At 48.7% G+C, this 16,909-nt stretch overlaps 1 protein-coding gene across 5 annotated transcripts in view; it reads left to right on the top strand.

Moving 5' to 3' along the window:
- The first annotated feature begins 10 nt into the window (after positions 1-10).
- Dock9 (dedicator of cytokinesis 9) overlaps positions 11-16,909 on the top strand; it is a 250,768-nt gene continuing 233,869 nt past the window's right edge. For all 5 annotated transcript variants that reach the window (XM_026783249.1, XM_026783247.1, XM_026783251.1 and 2 more), the window contains exon 1: positions 11-144. In XM_026783249.1, the coding sequence (XP_026639050.1) occupies positions 19-144 (126 nt within the window). In that variant the 5' untranslated portion in view covers positions 11-18. The remainder of the gene's footprint in view (positions 145-16,909) is intronic.

Genomic DNA, 16,909 nt, shown 5'->3' with positions numbered 1-16,909 from the left:
GGCGGCGGCGGCCGGAGGATGGCGCAGCAGCCGCTCCCCGCGACCGCGGAGACTCGGAAGTTCACCCGGGCGCTGAGCAAGCCCGGCACGGCGGCGGAGCTGCGGCAGAGCGTGTCTGAGGTGGTGCGCGGCTCGGTGCTTCTGGTGAGCGGGGCGCGCAGGTGGCGGGCGGGAGGGCGGGTGGCCTGGCTGGTGCTCCGGATTTACCGGAGCGGAGAGGGAAAGAGGGGGTGGGGTGGGGAAGGACGACGACTCAACTTCCAGAGTCCGAGCTTGCCCTCCCGGGGCTGTTCCTGTCCTCCTGGGAAATTTCCGCCCTCTGTCCGCTTCCCTGCCCCCACGTTACCTGTCCTCTGCCAACTGGGAAGTAACTCTGTCCTCCACCCCATCGTCGGTGTTCTGGGGGGCTTGGCAGGTACCCCGGCCCGGGAGAGTGTAATATGAGGTGGGGTCTTTCCCACCCAGCCCGGGGTCCAGCGTGGCGATGTTCCCACGGATGCTTTGGGTGGGCAGATCTCTGCCCAGTGTCTCGAGCTGGCTGGCGTCCGGAGGCTTCTCATGACTGGTTAGGGGTGGGCTTGCTCATCTCATCCTCGGTACAAATTGCTTCGAAGTCTGGGGATTTGAGGCTAGCAGAGCAAGGCAAAGCAAGATGAGCCTATTCTTGGCAGCGGCTCTGGGGAGAACAGGCCTCTGGGTGGTGAGGAAGGTGAAGTTTTTAAAATCAACTTTTCCGCAGCCAGGGACGGCCCTGGTGTATTTGGAAAAGAGGGCACGCTCAGATCGCTGGTCTTGTCCCGGGAGAGCAGCAGTCTTTGCTGGGGGGGGGGGGAGCTCTCCTCAGGGCAGCTGGAAACTTTTAGCAGTTCTTCGCGTTTGTTTTCGTGAAGGGGACTTGTTTGTGGGTGTGTTTGTTGGAACATGTGAGGAGATCTGTGGCCTTTGTGGTGCTGTGTGTGTGGGATTGCCAAAGGAGCGTTGTTTATAAACACAGGGCAGATGCTTCTTCGGTTCGGTGGCAGATCGATGCCCTTCCTGGGCAGACAGGATTGCAGGAATGATGTTGGTGGAGGTTGGTGTTGATTTCCATATCCAGTCTGCTCAGTTTGAGTTTCCCGTCCTTTGCCAGCCCTGCTAACTCACCCTAGACTTTTCAAGCTTCGGTTTGATCTGTGATAAACACAGGTTTTATTTTCCAGTTTCATAGAAGTTGATCGGTTGCAGAAAGGAGCAGAAGCTGGGAACAGAACCGGCCCTCTCTGTGATATAACCCTTGCTGAAGCACCATTGCTTGCTGGCTTCTGGAGTTACAGGAGAGAAATGAGAAAACCAGCATCCTCAACTGCATCTCTCCTCTTAGCTGGAAGTCTTTCTTATTTGGGGTGCTGTGCTCATCAGGGATGTTAGGAAAAAGTAGAATCAATGCAACATTTTATAGTGCTATGATGTCTGTAGTGCCCCCCCCCCCACTCCCTGAAGTTTTGTGAGCCGTTTAGAGAGAACGCAGAGATGGCAACATAGGCATGGCAGCACGAATCACCCATGGGCTGCAATCCTTGAATATCTGTGTCCTGGTGAGGACGACCTGCTGACAGCGGCCTGTGTACAATAGTATTTCCATAGGTGACACGCCTCTGCTGCCTTGCTCTAATGACACTGCTAGTACTATATGATTTCCTTGGAAACTCTTTAAGTATAAATAGCTTGTGTCTCAGCTCTTAATTTTTTTCTGTCTGTGGTCGCTTGTCTGATGAATTCTGTGATGAAATAATTACAAAATACGAGGAAGCAGATGAGCCACTGTACATCTAGCGTAGGCTCCTGGGCTGGATGGGGAATGCATTACAGGGTGTCTGGGAGAGTTGTCAAGACACTAAAAATTACCCATGAATCACAGCGGGTGCACCTGTCACATAAATTCCGGCCCATCTGTGTCCTCTGAGGACCTCAGGTGATCCCGGTTCTCTCAGGAGGCCGAGCAGCAACCATACCCTGGTCCGTCCATCCATGCTTATAGATGAAAGTGTTGTTTGTCTCTGCCTTTGGTAACTTGGGTTAGTGCTAGCCCCATGTCCACAGCATACCCAATGCTCAGCGAATGGTTTCCATCCCTGAAGATGGCCCGAGACAGCCATGTGTGGCGCGACCTAGCTCTTCCCAGGCCTCTCATATGATGAATGAGACAGTTCAGTGCATAAGCAAGGTTGCCACGGTAAGAACTTTGACATAAGAAGTGACATGCTTGTACAGATTTCATTGCTCCAGAGATTCTCCCCTCCCCTTTTATGGACTCTGTGGGCTCTTCCAGATCATTCTGTGTTAATTTGAGGAGCTTAAGAATCATTATACAAAAATCGAGAACCTTTGTTTCGTTATCTGAACTAAGTAATTACCAAGGTTTTGCCAGATTTGGTTTATGTGCGCCTCATCCTCTCTCTCTCTCTCTGTCTCTCTCTGTCTCTCTCTCTCGCCTTCCTTTCCTGCTGACTATGAGTCTCGGGCCTCTTGACACATCTCACTCCTGTATGTATAGTATTTATTTTTAAAAACTAGAATAGTTCTCTTCATGACTGGAATGCTTTTTTATGACACTAATAATCTAATGTTCAAAATTCATGAATTAAAAAACCTATTTGATTGCTTTTTAAAGATTCACACAACTTTTGCAGGGCTTAAAAACGTGCTTAGCTTACTCATGAATCTTAGAACGATTTGTGTTGGAGAAAGACTCCATGAGGGTGGGATTCTAGGTTTTCATCCTTGAAGTTGAGCGGTTGGGCGCATGGGTTGTGTTTCTAGCTCTGTCCTTTACCGACTGTGCATTCTCAGGTGTGCAGCTTAACATTCGTAGGCCACAGTTTCCCCACCTGCGGAGTGGGCATGGTGTTCAGAGTTTCCGGGCAGGGAAATGAACAGCTTGGTTATAGCTCTTGGTGCTAGCATGGATTCTGGCAGCTGCTTACATTCGCTGGGTCTGGTGCTCTTTCTCTGGACCTCAGGTTTCTTGCTCTGTACCGGTTCGGACCAGATTGTTTGCCGAATCTTTCACCCTAACTCCACAGGCTCTGCTTCCTAGCGTCTTTATGAGCAGCACAAATACTGATGGAGACGTTCCTAGCTGTAGGAAAAGTAGTCTTTGATTTCTGGTTATGACTGAGAATCTTCACAGACACAGAATATGCTTTCCGTGATTTAGAATAGTCGAGAGGGCCGAGGGCCGCAGGTTTAAAATGTATGCTTACACGGCAGGAATGCCAGAACCGAGTTCCGTCTCAGGGTCGAGTTGTGGCTGCTTTTGAATTCCTGAAGGAATTTTAACTGTCAGCTGTGTTACAGACAGCTTTGTCACAACCTAGGTTGAAGAGAATATACCACCAAAGCATAAGAAGACTGCTTCTTTGAAAGATTCGTGTGTCATGATACTCCAGCTAGGTTTGTCCATATCCTTACACTTGGGAATTAGCACACAAGTCATCTGGCTGCCTGTCCCTCTGTCCTTGCTGATCTTATCTCAATGTGTTCCCCATCAAATTCTCCTTGGATGTCAAGTCCTTGCCAAGGATACCATTCCACACCCCGCTGAGATACAGCCCTGTGAAGTGAAGTGACCCAGGTCAAGTCATCCCTGGTTCTTTGTGTTACTAGAGAAGGGAGGCGGGTCAGAGGCATGGGGAGAGACTATCCTGCCTGCACTCTGTGCTTGCGGCCTCTCCCACCCATGTAGTGTTATCTGAGGTAACCTGAGACCCGAAATCCTCAGATAAGGTACAACCTCATTTTGGCTACAACTTTAAATGGGATATGTTAGCATACTGTCAACTGAACTGGCCTGTGTGCTCCCTCTCTTGTCTTCCTCCACCCTCTGGTGGAGTCCTAACAAGCAGAAATGTCCCAGAATACAGGAAGCAGGGTGGAGACCCATCTCCAGCTAGATAATGAACAGCAGGTTCCATTTCTTTCTTCGTAGTGCTTTTGAATGTTAGGGGCAGCACGCTCTCTCATGAGTAATGCCCTGAATTGGGTTGAATGGGGAGGAAGGAATTTGTAAGCAGATGTTTATTCTGGGCTCAGGCGCTGCTGGGTGCCGAGAAGATGCTGCAGCAGCAGTTAGTTCTCTGTCTGGGTAGAGCACACATTCCAAAGAGGCAGACACCGCAGACACCTTCAGTTAGATTGATGATAGTACGCAATCGAAACCAATGTAGATGTGGCGTTTGGAGGCTGCCACGCTGACACAAACCTGTCACCCCAGCTCAGTGACCTGTCACCCCAGACTGAGGCAGGGGGAGCACCGTGAGTTTGTGACTGGCCCAAGCGACAGAGCCTGTCTCAAAAATCACGGAGCAAAAAACTTAAAGAAAATGCTTAAGGCATGTGCCTTCGATTCCAGGACTGTTGAGGCAGAGGCGGGCAGATCTGTGCACTCCAGACAACCAGGGCCACATCGTAAAACAACCAAAAGTTCCCCTAATAAGGCATGCAAAACTATTTACAAATGTGAGCTTTTATTGTCTTAGTGTGGGAAGGACTGGATATCTTGATAACGTGAACCGGAGACAGCGTTTATGTAGCACGTACAATGTTCTCTGATGCCTGTGAGAACTTCACTTATGGGGAGGCTAAGTCTTCTGAGGTCATCCCCATAAGTGAAAGGGCTGGGTCTTGAACTTCTCACCCTCAACTCTCAGATACTGCCAACTGCTGCCACATCTTCCCGTGGAACTTGTATTCTGTATCCCAGGTGCCCTCAGTGGCAGTCAGTAAGCTCACGAGAGACGGCGGCGCTTGTCCTCTGGTGTTACCTGCCGTGTTGTGAGTGCTGTGAGTCTTCCGCAGGGCGAGCCCCGTGATTGGTTATCCAGTACCAGTCAGGCAGTCCCGAGATTGTATACATACAAGAAACACCAAATGCACCGAGCAGGTTAGCACACTTTTATATTGATACACGGGATATATGTGGAAGATAATACGAAGAGGTCTTGAGTTTGAGAAGGGAGTAAGGGTGAACATGGAATGGGTTGGGTGAGGAAAGGGATGGGGGACATGATGTAATTATACTTTAATTTAAAAACCTATGAATCTTACAAAAAGTTTTAAAAAGAAAAGCATCCCGACAGATATAAAAAGCAAAAGTCATATCACATTAGTAGGCAGTTCCTGAAAGAAGGGACTATAGTTAGCCAATTTATAACAAAGCAACAACAAAATGTTTACTCTTGCTAATTAAAAAAGAATCAACCAAAGCAAGATACGCTTTCTGCCCGATTTGCTGATAGAGAAGATGCGTTTGCAAGGATGGGTACATGTTGTTTGGAGAGCTAGTTTGCCCCACAATTGCAGGTCCCTGCTCACACGGTGTCTTATGAGAACTGAGTCTCCTGGAGCTTTATAACATGACAGATGGTGTAACCTCTTTGCACTCTGACACACATGCGCGCACACACTTCAAGAACCTTGGTGTGCTTCCATTCCATGGCCCGGTGTTTACAATCACAGACCCATCTGGCCTGAAATGTGCACTGGAGTCAGTGTTGCTCATTCAGGGCAGAAAGTGTGAAATGCCGACCGTGTGCAAACTGGGTAAAAGTCATACAGTAGTCTGAGTAAGACACAGGTCCCTTAAAAAACCCAAGAATGTCCTCATGAGACAGCATGGAAGGCAGTGGGTTAGTCTGAGGCTTACGGGACACCCTTGCTTTGCTTTGTTACTAACCAGATGGAAGGCGGTGGGTTAGTCTGAGGCTTTGGACAGGGCACTTATGGGACACCCTTGCTTTGTTACTAACCGGATGTAGCACGAAGAGCGCTGAGTTACTGAGGGCGCAGAATTTCTTGTGTGAGACGTGGGCGTGCCCGTAGTGCTGATTCAGAGTTTTGTGGATTAAATGAGTAAATCCTGTCAAAGCTCCAGGAATATTGTCTGACACATTACTGAGGTTTAGTAAATGTGGCTGGTTGGAGCTAAAAATCCCTATTTAAAGGAAGTAAAATCCAGGTTGAACTATTTATAAGTATGAACCAAGGCGCGATTTTACAAAAGTCTATGCAGTGAAATAGGGAACATTGGGAAGGGATATGAACAAAAAACGTTTAGCCGTAATGTGTGTTCATTCCAGAGAAACTCGGATTAGAAAACAAACAAACAAACCGTGATTTTGGGCATAAGCCATCCAATGTGATAGGGGTAGTTTTATAAGAATGAGGTTGAAGGGGTGTTTCTATGGTAACATCGTTTTATCTAGCATAAATCTGTGTGGTGTGCCTATGGTACCTGTGTAGTTTTCTTCATGAACTCGATTGCAGCGTGGTCGTGGCTCATGTTGTTTGGATAGGGGCTATAGAAAGGTCACGTTTTGTATTGTATCTCCCCACGTCCTTTCCCAAGTCCTTCAATCTGTGATCGCTTTTGCTATTTTGAGGTTTATCGGCCGGAGCAGTGAATGCGACCGTGCTGTGATCTGGGACAAGCGGGCTGCGCTACGACCATCATTTCCTGTAGTTTTTTTTTATTTTGTATGAAGACCAGTTAATGTCATTCCTGTTGTATATTTGAGCACCTCTGATTGTATGCCACCTAGAAATAAAAATGATGTCCTTCAGATCAAACAAACTGGGGAAAGAAAGGTTACGTTCGGCGAGTTAGCTGACATGCTGCCTGCGGACCGTCCCAGGCGGTCGGTGGTCACTGGGGCCCTTGGTTGCTCATTCCAGGCTATGGAACCTTTCCATTTTCTTGTTCACCTTCTGGGTCTTCCTGTGTCCTCATCACCCTTAGCTTCCTGGCCTCTGTGATGGGCGTCTGTCCGTGTGGGGTGGACCTTAGCCCTTAGCCTGACTCCACTGGCCTCTCTCTAACCTCTTCCTCCCTGTGTCCCCACTGCTGCCATCTCCACTGCCTCCTGCCGTACCCTGCCGCAGGAACGCTCCATTGGCCTGTAGAATCTAATCTCTCTCCTCATTGGGCTCTCAGAAGCTTAGCTCAGTGCGAGTTGGTCTCCTGGCTTGCCTGTTATCTTCTGGTACCTGTCTTCAGCTTTCAGTGCTTGAGCTTGGCAGTGATGAATCCTAAGATCTCACTTTCCGTCTCAAATCAGAGTCCTTTTTACGTTTTTGTCTTTGTTTTTATAGACAGAGTTTCACTTTGTAGCCCTGGCTGGCCTGGGACCCGCTATGTAGACAAGGTTGGCCTTGAATTCTCAGAGATCCATCCTCCTCAGCTCCTTGGGTGCTGTGGGACTAAAGGCGCGTGCTACAGGCTGGCCAGTTTCGTTTTCCTAATGAGGAAACCATCTTATCACCGTTGACTGGATTTCTGTTCGTCAGGCTCTGCCGCGTCATGACTTGGTCCTTAGGGTCCCAGAACCCCAAATCTCAGTGCCGTAGATCCACAGAGTGTTCTCAGCACCCTACCTCAACACTGAGAGCAGGTTGTGTGCCCAGGTGATCTTGTCCTGTGACCTGGGTTGATGCAAACAGCCACCGTGTTGAATCATCTTGAATCTTTGTGGAGGATGGTGACCTGGCCTATCAGGCTCACACGTCTAATTGTCTGAAGGACGTCCTGTGGCCACGCCTGACTCCAAAGGGCAGTTCTTCAGTCCTCTGCAGGTGTGCTTTGAGATAGCCTTGTAATGCAGTTCAGCCTGGTCCTGAGAGTGTTTCTGCTGTGTGGTGGATGATGACCTTGAACTCCCAGATTAAGGCAGGTTTGGCCACACAGCTGCGGCTGGCCTTTCTGCATGCCTGGGAGGGAGAGCGCAAATCTTCGGTTCCCCTTCTGTCTGTGTCCTGCCCTGCAGAGCTGGGGCCAGGGTCCCCCTTTTCTGGGCTCTGGACTTGGTTCTCACCCCATCCTGGAGCACCGCAGGTTTGCTGCTCTATCTTGAAGACCCCCATGCTCTGTAGGAGGTGCCCCTCCCACCTCTCACTGACTGGGCTCTCAGTTGGTCATTATGCCAACCTCGCAGAAGGTTTTCCAGCAGCCTGGCTTAGTAATTACCCCCCGCCCCATCTCGCTCAGCTGCCAGGCATGCCCCCTGTTCTCTGCACCCGCATTCCGGCTGCCTCTCCACTAAGATGGACCCCCTCTTTCTCTTCTTTTCCTTTGTGCTATTCAACATGATTTATGCTTACTTGTATATGAATTTAATACTCTCTTCTGCTCTTCACTGTGTTTTCCCCAGTTCTTCATACACAACAGAATCTGTGTGCACACATACATACACAACAAACGTATGTGTGTGTACAATTTATTGTTTTTTTTGAGACAAGATCTTGTTCTATAGCCCAGGCATGGCCTGGCACGCACTGTAGGCTAGGCTGGCCCCTCAGGCTCATAGGCCATGCTCCTGTCTCAGCCTCCTGAGAGCTGGGATTATGGGCATGAGCTGCTATGTCCTACAGCATTTCGTCCCTCAGTGAATAAGCAAACTCACTAAAGATAATACACCTGCCAGGTTTCATTTCCCCGTCTCAGTTCCCCAAGTCCTCTGGGTTTCCTCCCTTGTGCCCTAGTGTCTGTCTGCTGACTTTATTCTACTTCGCTGTCCATTGTCCGGATTAGAGTCCACACCACACAGTCCAGTATGCTGTTTCTTGTTGCCACCTGTGGAAATCCCACCCTCCTCCCTGACGGGCGTCATCACATTAGCTCTGTGTTTGCGTCTAGAAGATGCAGGTCAGCTTGTCGGTCTTTCCTGGGCAGTGTTTTGCACACACTTCGAATACCCAGGGAGACTCATTTTCTTCTCCTTTGTTTCCCCAGACTTTGTAGAGCATCCAAGGGTGGCTTTTAAACTGGGTGTTTGGGAACTCAGTTTTCTAAAAACAGAACAAAGGTCAAATACTGCCAGTTAAAATCATCAGGCAGGTGTGGTGGCCACCCAGGCTGTGAGGAGGCTGAGGCAGGAGGATGGCTGCAAGTTGAGGCCCCCGGAGCTGTGGGCAATGCTGTTCATTTGTTCAAACAGTTCGAGTCCCTCAAATCAGGAAGAAGTACCAGGACGGTAGTTGTCTGTTTTAGACTTTGATTTGCTTGCTTTTCACTTTTCCTGTTTGTTATTTCCTCCCGTTTGTATCTTGAATCCTCTGTGGGTCACATCTGGATCCATAAGGGCACATTTGATCTGGTCAGAGCTTTGAGCCATCACTGTACAGAGTCCCCTCCCTCTCTTTGTTGCCTGGGATAAGCAAAATTCAGATAGTGTGTGATCAGTGACTGCTCCTCACTTACTGTCTGTTAATCTGAAAGCGAAGGTCCGGGTGAAGGCGTGAGCCATCTCGGGTCACATTCGACTCCCATGGAGTTTATGCTAAAACTCTGTTCTTCGTCTGACATACTGTATTTTCAGAAACGTTGAGACGTTCATCTCTGTTTTATGTGGATGAGCGTCTGCACGTTTGAGTGCACCATGGGAGCGTCCGATGCCCCAGAGGTCAGAAGAATGTGTCGGGTCTCCTGGAACTTTAGTTACAGCCAGTTGTAAGCTGCTCTGTCTGTGCTGGGAACTGACCCTGGGGCCGTCTGCAGGAGCAGTAAGTGCTCTTAACCTTCATCTTTACAGCCGTCCTTACAGCCCCTAGACGTTGTGTCTTGCCAGAAAATGCGTGTTTGGTCATGTGGATATGAAACTGTTCTAACGAAGGATGTTTAGCATGTTAGAAACAGGCTGTGGTCGTCTGTGTGTGCACAAACCGGCTTACCTGGGAAAAGAACAAGCAGCGTTTTACTTGTGACAACGGTTGATGTGCTCACAGATGCGATGGACGTGTCCTTTGCTGTAGTTCTAGATTCCATGTCGGTTTCTTCGCAGAGCGTGTCGGTGGCCTACCAGTGTTTTCTGTGTCTAGGGCGACATTCCTGCTCTCAATGTCAGCAGGTAAGGCTGGGGCTCAGGGGCTCCGGTCTGCTCTTCCCCTTCCTGTTTCTTCATCCGGAGAGTGGACAGCCTAATAGCACTTATCCCGGAGATCTTTGGGAAGACCGAGTGACTGCATCTTCAGCCCTTAGCACAGGAGCACTGGAGTAGGGCTTGGCTCACGCTTAAGTGCCCGCTCGGCGCTTGCTGTTGTCGGTCCTGAGGACAAGATAAAGGGGAATTGCACCCCCCTTAAAGCATGCTGCTCATGGAGAGCCATTCCTGATGCACATTTATACTCTTGAGTAAGGATGAAGCAGGATAGAGGCGTCCAGGTAGCCACAGCCGTGAATTGTCTCAGCAAGAGAGGACATACAGGAAAAGGCAGGAATGTGGCATACTCTTTGCACGTTTGAAGGTTCTCAGGTGTTCGAGTTTCATGAGTTAATAATCTAGAAAGTATGTGCACCTTATTGCCTGTACAGGTGTGCATGGCAGTGTGTTCCTGAGGTGTGAACTGTACAGGTGTGCACGGCCATGTGTTCCCGAGGTGTGAGTGCCTGCACAGGTGTGCATGGCTGTTGTAGTAGGAGCGGCGGGGCTGCGTCCCTGGCGCCCGGCCGCCCACATGGCTAGCTTATGCCCCGAAATAATTACACAGAAACTGTATTCTTTTAAACACTGCCTGACCCATTAGTTTCAGTTTCTTATTGGCTAGCTCTTACATATCGATCTAACCCATTTCTATTAATCTGTATAGCCCACGAGCTGGCTTACCAGGAATGATCTTAACCTGTGTCTGCCTGGAGTGGGAGAATCATGGCGACTCCCTGATTCAGCTTCTTTCTCCCAGCATTCTGTTCTGTTTTCTCCGCCTACCTAAGGGTTGGCCTATCAAATGGGTCTAGGCAGTTTCTTTATTAATAAGAAATCACTCCCACATCACATGGCCATGTGTTCTGGAGGTGTGACCGCCTGCACAGGTGTGCATGACTGTGTGTTCCCGAGGTGTGAACTCCTGTACAGGTGTGCATGGCAGTGTGTTCCTGAGGTGTGAGCGCCTGTACAGGTGTGCATGACCATGTGTTCCAGAGGTGTGAACTCCTGTACAGGTGTACATGGCCATGCGTTCCCGAGGTGTAAACTCCTGTACAGGTGTGTATGACTGTCTTCCTGAGGTGTGAACTGTACAGGTGTGCATCATCATGTATTCCTGAGCTGTGAGGGCCTGTACAGGTGTATATGATCATGTGTTCCCGAGGTATGAGCTCCTGCACAGGTGTGCATGTTGTTGTGTTCCTGAGGTAAGGCCACGTGTGCATTTTGGTAACAAAATATTGCCAGCTGGGATTGGGGAGATTGCTCAGTTGGTGTGGTAGTTTGAATATAATTGGCCCCCATAGCTCATAGGGGGAGGCATTATTGGGAGTTGTGTCTTTGTTGGAGTAGATGTGGTTGGAGGACGTGTGTCACTGTGGAGGTGGGCTTTGAGGTCTCATATATTCTCAAGTCACACCCAGTGTCTCAGACCACTTCCTGTGGCCTGAGGATCAAGATGGTAAGGACTCTCAGCCCCTTCTCCCACACTGTGTCTGCATGCATGCCGCCGTGTCCCACCTTGACATGAATGGCCTAAACCTCTGAACTGTAAACCGCAACCCCAGTGAAATGTTTTCCTTTGTAAGAGTTGCTGTGGTCATGGTGTTCTTCACAGCAATAGAAACCCTAAGACAGTTGGTAAAGTGCTTACCGTGCAGACGTGAGAACCTGCCTGGTTGTATGCGCTGGTGTCTGCCGGCAGTCTCCTCGCTGGGGGGGTGGAGACAGGAGGATGTCTGTGGTTCACTGGCCCAACAGCCTATTCTAGTCTGTGAGCTTCAGGCCCCAGTGGGAGACCCTGCCTCAGAGTAGAAGGTGGGTGGGTCTTTAGGAATGACATATGAGGTTGGCTTCTGCCTTCCACACGCATCTGTCCACGCTGGAACACACACTCATGCGTACATACACACACACACACACACACACACACACACACACACACACACACACACACACACACACCCCTCTCTGTCAAATGGTTAAGAACCTTGGGTTCACTGCTTATAAAAGAGGTTCATGGGAAACCATGAAATTTTGTGTTTGAGGGTTTTATAATGTCTACCCCTACCCTCTGGGGAAAAGAAAACCCAACCCAAACCTCATCTTGCTTGAGCCTCTGGAATATCCGGATGATTTTAACTTTATGTTTTTGTTGTTGTTGTTTGTTCTATTTTTAGTTTTGTTTTTCAGTGGGGAAACTGAACACCAGGGGTAGGAAGTGACTTATTTACGATCACACAGCTAAAATTTACCTTTTATTTTTCTTCTAACAGAATGGTTAGAGACTGCCTGTATATGCATATTTTTATATGTATTTTTTTTTTCCTTTTTTGAGACACACTTAAGCTGTAGCTCAGGCTGGCCTTGAACTCACTATGTAGCTCAGGTGGGCCTCAACCTGGAGACAGCCCCCCTGCCTTAGGCTCCTGGGTGCTGGGATTACAGACATGAGCCACATGTTTGGCCAAGTTACCAGTGTAGATCACAGATCTGTGAGAGCTCTTCAGTGCTGAACTTGAGCCTCTGGAAAGTACCACAAATTCTCTGGAAAGTAGAATCGTGTGGTATGTAGAGGAGAGCTTCCATTCTGGAGATGGAGGGTCACTTACAGGTTAACTGGTAGGCAGATGAGGTCCATCACAGCTAAGAGATGGTCTGTGCTAGCTAGTGTTAGAGACCAGAGCAAAATCTGCTTTATTGACTCCTGGTCCAACAGATTTTCCCCTGATGGCCGGAAGTGATTGCTTTGGCGTCGTCTTCGCCTCTCGTAACTCCACAGACCACGCTAATCGGATCAAGGAAGAATGTGAAGCACCGGTTGGCACTCCCCTGTGTGCGTTTTATTAGTCCCCGGCCAGACTGAAGGTGACATTGACATTCACAAGTCTCTAAGCCCAGAAAGGGGTTTTGCGTTTCTGTGTAAGGAGTATTAGGATGCAAGAGGCAGAAACAAAGTGAACCATCAACAGAATTCCTGTGATGAAAACTGTATCAGCAACGGGTGAAGGACGAAAGAATTGTAGTCAAAGAACCCGTGTTTAAAGATAAAGTGTGTGTGTGTGTGTGTGTGTGTGTGTGTGTGTGAGAGAGAGAGAGAGAGAGAGAGAGAGAGAGAGAGAGAGAGAGAGAGAGAGAGCGAGTTGCCGTCACTCCCCTGGGTCTTATTTTTTTTAAATATTTATTTTGTGTGTATGAATGTGTTACTTGTATGTTTGTATGTGCACTGCATGTGTACCTGGAGTCTTTGGAGGCCAGAAGAGGCTACCAGAACTCCTGGGGCCTCTGCAAAAGCAGCAAGTGCTCGTAACTGCTGAGCCATGTCTCTAGCCCCCTCTTCCTGGGCCTTCTACCTAGAGTACATTAATATAGAAAAAATGGTGTTAATGCAGGGCACTCTACCTTTCTGACTGCTTCGCCTTGGCTGAAAATAACTGAACATGGCGATTTTGGTTCATGTTGTTTTATTATAGGGAAGGTTGCGTATCTTTGTTGTTGAGACAGGGTCTCACTATAGAACTCTGGTTTGCCCAGAGTTCCCACTGTAGACCCAGCTGCTGACATTGAACCCACCGAGATCCACTTGCCTTCATCTCCCCAGGGCTGGGATCAAAAGTGTGTGCTACCATGCCTGGTATATTTCTTTTAAAAAATTTTACTGTTGATCATGTACATGTGTTGTGTGCGTGTTTTATGTATCCGTGCATGCAGGCGCCCACAGAGGTGAGGGGTGGTGTATTTCCTGAGTTGTGAGCTGCCCAGTGTGAGCCTGGTCTTCTGGAAGAGCAGTGGGCTTAGCTGCTGAGCTGCCCCTCCTGCCCAGGAGTTGTCATCCTGAGATTGTTCCGAGGAAATTTTAATTTAACCGGCCTTTCTCGCAGTGCTGTTTTCCTGAGTGGAAAACAGAATTCCCACAGTGACCGCGGAGGTGTCATAAAAACCGATTTGTTTATAAACGATTGTTTTTGCTAAAACTGGCAGAGTAGGTAATCTCTGGGTTAGCATCTTAGGCTTTTACTATGTTCATTTTGCATTTTAGTTTTCTTTATTGTTCGAAAAGTTTCTGTTAATGTGATAAGAGAACGCTGTTTTTTTTTCCTAGAAAATTTTGTTTTTTCTTATGAATCTGAAGACTGTATATGCCAGAATTCCTTGGAGTTGATTTTGTGAAAAACCAATTAAGATAGTAGTTAGAATTTTTTGAGTTACATGTCTCTGTTTCTCTCTCTCTCTCTCTCTTTCTCTCTCTCTCTCTTTCTCTCTCTTTCTGTGATGTGTGTATGTGTGTGTGTGTGTGTGTGTGTGTGTGTATACATACATACGCCATGCACACACGGAGACCAGAGGACATCTGGTATTTACTTCTCTCCTTCTACCATGTGGGTCCTGGGCATCAAATTCAGGTTGTGAGACTTGGTAGCAAGCGTCTTTACCCATTTAAACTCTCTGACCCATATATTAAGTTTTCAAGGGACTTTATTGGCTCACCACTGACCACAGAGATTCCTGACTGCCGCTGGCCTCCTCTGGAGGAGCTAGTATACTAGATCGCCTGAGGAACCACTCCGAGTTAGAATTTCTCTGTGAGAGGTGGCTTGAGAGAGGAGGGCTTGCCAGAGGGAGTGTCTTGTGTTAGGAACCATCACACTTACAAATTTTCCATAGGTATGCATGCCCTGAGGTGGTAGAATGGATGGGGCGGGCTCCTTTGATAGGCACGTCTTAGGGTTTTCTATCCCTGTGAAGAGACACCATGACCATAACAGCTCTTAAAGGAAGGAAAACATTTAATTTGGCTGGCTTCCAGTGCAGTGGTTTAGCCCATTATCTTTATGGCAGGAAGCATGGCAACAAGCAGGCAGACATGGAAGGGCAGCTGAGGGTTCTATATTCAGATCAGCAGGCAGCAGGAAGAGTGAGGCAGTCACTGAGCCTGGCTTGAGCTTCTGGAATCAACAAGGCCGCCCCTCTTGTAAGATCGCTCCCTATGAGTCTGTAGGAGCCATTTTCATTGAAACCACCACAGAGGAGCGGGTACAGCATTTGAGAATCGCTTCCATTGTCAGGCGTCTGTTCAGTGCAGTCTTAGCGTGTTGAATAGTCTCTGCCCTAGAAAGTAAGCCCCAACCTGGTTCCACCAAAGTCTTCCCAGCTTCTCGTTGGAGCCCACTGAGTGTGGCATAACAGGCCAGGAAAAGTAGGTACTGCCTGTGGTGATCTTTGTGTCTTGATCGGGTGCCTGCGTGTGACACCAGCATGGTGGGGGGACCCTGGCCTGTCGCAGTTGATGCAAGCTGCAGAACGGATTCTTTCTGACCCTCTCCTTGGGTTAGGAGCCAGCTTGGTGCAGGATTGGAGTCAATCATCGCTTCACGTCTGTCTGTCTTGTGAAAAAAAGTGACATTAACTGAGAAGAATGGAATGCCATGGTAGTAATTTTCTGTTCTTTTGCTTTGTTTTTGAGGCAGAGTCTCTCAATCTAGTCCTGACTGTCCTAGGACTCACTGTGTAGACCAGGCTAGCCTCACACTGCATGCACCACCATACTTACCATTTCTTTTCTTTTTTTTTTTTCTTGAGCACTGTGCTCGCCCACTTCCCAGCCCCCAGGTTGTCTTTAGTTCACTTACCAAACACTGAAAGCCAAACACTGGTTAAGACGCTGACGTCGCCTTCCAGAGAGCACGGAATCTAGATAGGAGGGGGGTGGAGAGCATTTTTTTTTTCTGTTCACGCTCTCATCAAGAGCCTTCTTGGCAGTTTGACCCTCTGGAAGAAAAAAATGGAGGTTATGACCACCCCGGGTCAAATTGTGGGAGAATTGAGCTCAGCCTTTTGGGAAATGGAAGTATAAAATATGTAATTTTATTATGAATGCTTGAAAACTTGATTGAATAATCTTAATAAGTTATGTGTATGAACACGTGTGCATGTAATATTCGTGCGTGCTTTGTGTGTGTGGGAGTATGAGGGCGCACATGCCTGTGCCCATGCGTGGCAAAGACAGAGGAGGGCATTACATCCTCCTTGAGATGAGGTCTCTCCCTGAATTGAATTCTTTGTTTTTTAGGCCCAGGATCTGCCTGTTTTTGCCACCCCCCCTCCCAACGCTGGGGTTACAGGCTCATAGAACCATTCTTGGCTTTTTACACGGGTCCTGAGATTTGAACTCAGATCTTCACGAGTGCACAGCAAGTGCTTTACCTACAGGGCTTCTTCTTGTCACCCGTGTATCTGTGACGTGAACACATCGGTCGACTCTCTGTCACATGCCAAGAGTGCTGTGCACCCAGTGTGGGGCAGGTGTTTTGGTGAGCCGGGATGGAAGGTATTCTGTCCCATCTGTGGACAGACCAAGATGGTCAAATAAACTTTATATAGGCTGCTGTCGTTGGGGAGGCGCCAGGAAAATGTGGAAGGGGCCTCAGGAGAGAGGTGTGACCTCCAGGTGGGGACTCCTAAAGAAGACAGACTCGGAGAACCCAGCCGAGATTGCATTTATAGCTGGAAGTAGATCTGGGAGGTGAGAGCTATTCTGGAGGGAATGATGGGAATGGGGGCTTAGAGGAAGGCAATCGTGGGGTGTATTTGGGGAGTTGGGGGTAGTAGAGTCTGCTGAGTCGTAAGGAGATTTGGGGTGCAGATTCAGCCACCCAGGCTTGGGAAGGGTGGACAAAGGCAGATGTGGAGGGTTGACCATTCCTTGTCATGGGCTTTTGTGATGGAAGACCCCGAGGTTGGAATCTGCTGTGGAGTACGGTGACCGTCCCTGGGGTTGGTGACCGGACATGGATGGGTACAGTGACTGTCCCTGGGGTCTGGTGACCAGACATGGATGGGTACAGTGACCGTCCCTGGGGTCTGATGACCGGACATGGATGTGTATAGTGATCATCCCTGGGGTCTGGTGACCAGACATGGATGGGTACAGTGACTGTCCCTGGGGTCTGGTGACC

This window comes from Microtus ochrogaster, chromosome 17 (assembly GCF_000317375.1).
Source record: "Microtus ochrogaster isolate Prairie Vole_2 chromosome 17, MicOch1.0, whole genome shotgun sequence".
Classification (NCBI taxonomy): domain Eukaryota; kingdom Metazoa; phylum Chordata; class Mammalia; order Rodentia; family Cricetidae; genus Microtus; species Microtus ochrogaster.
This window is presented reverse-complemented; position numbering and strand designations above follow the sequence as displayed.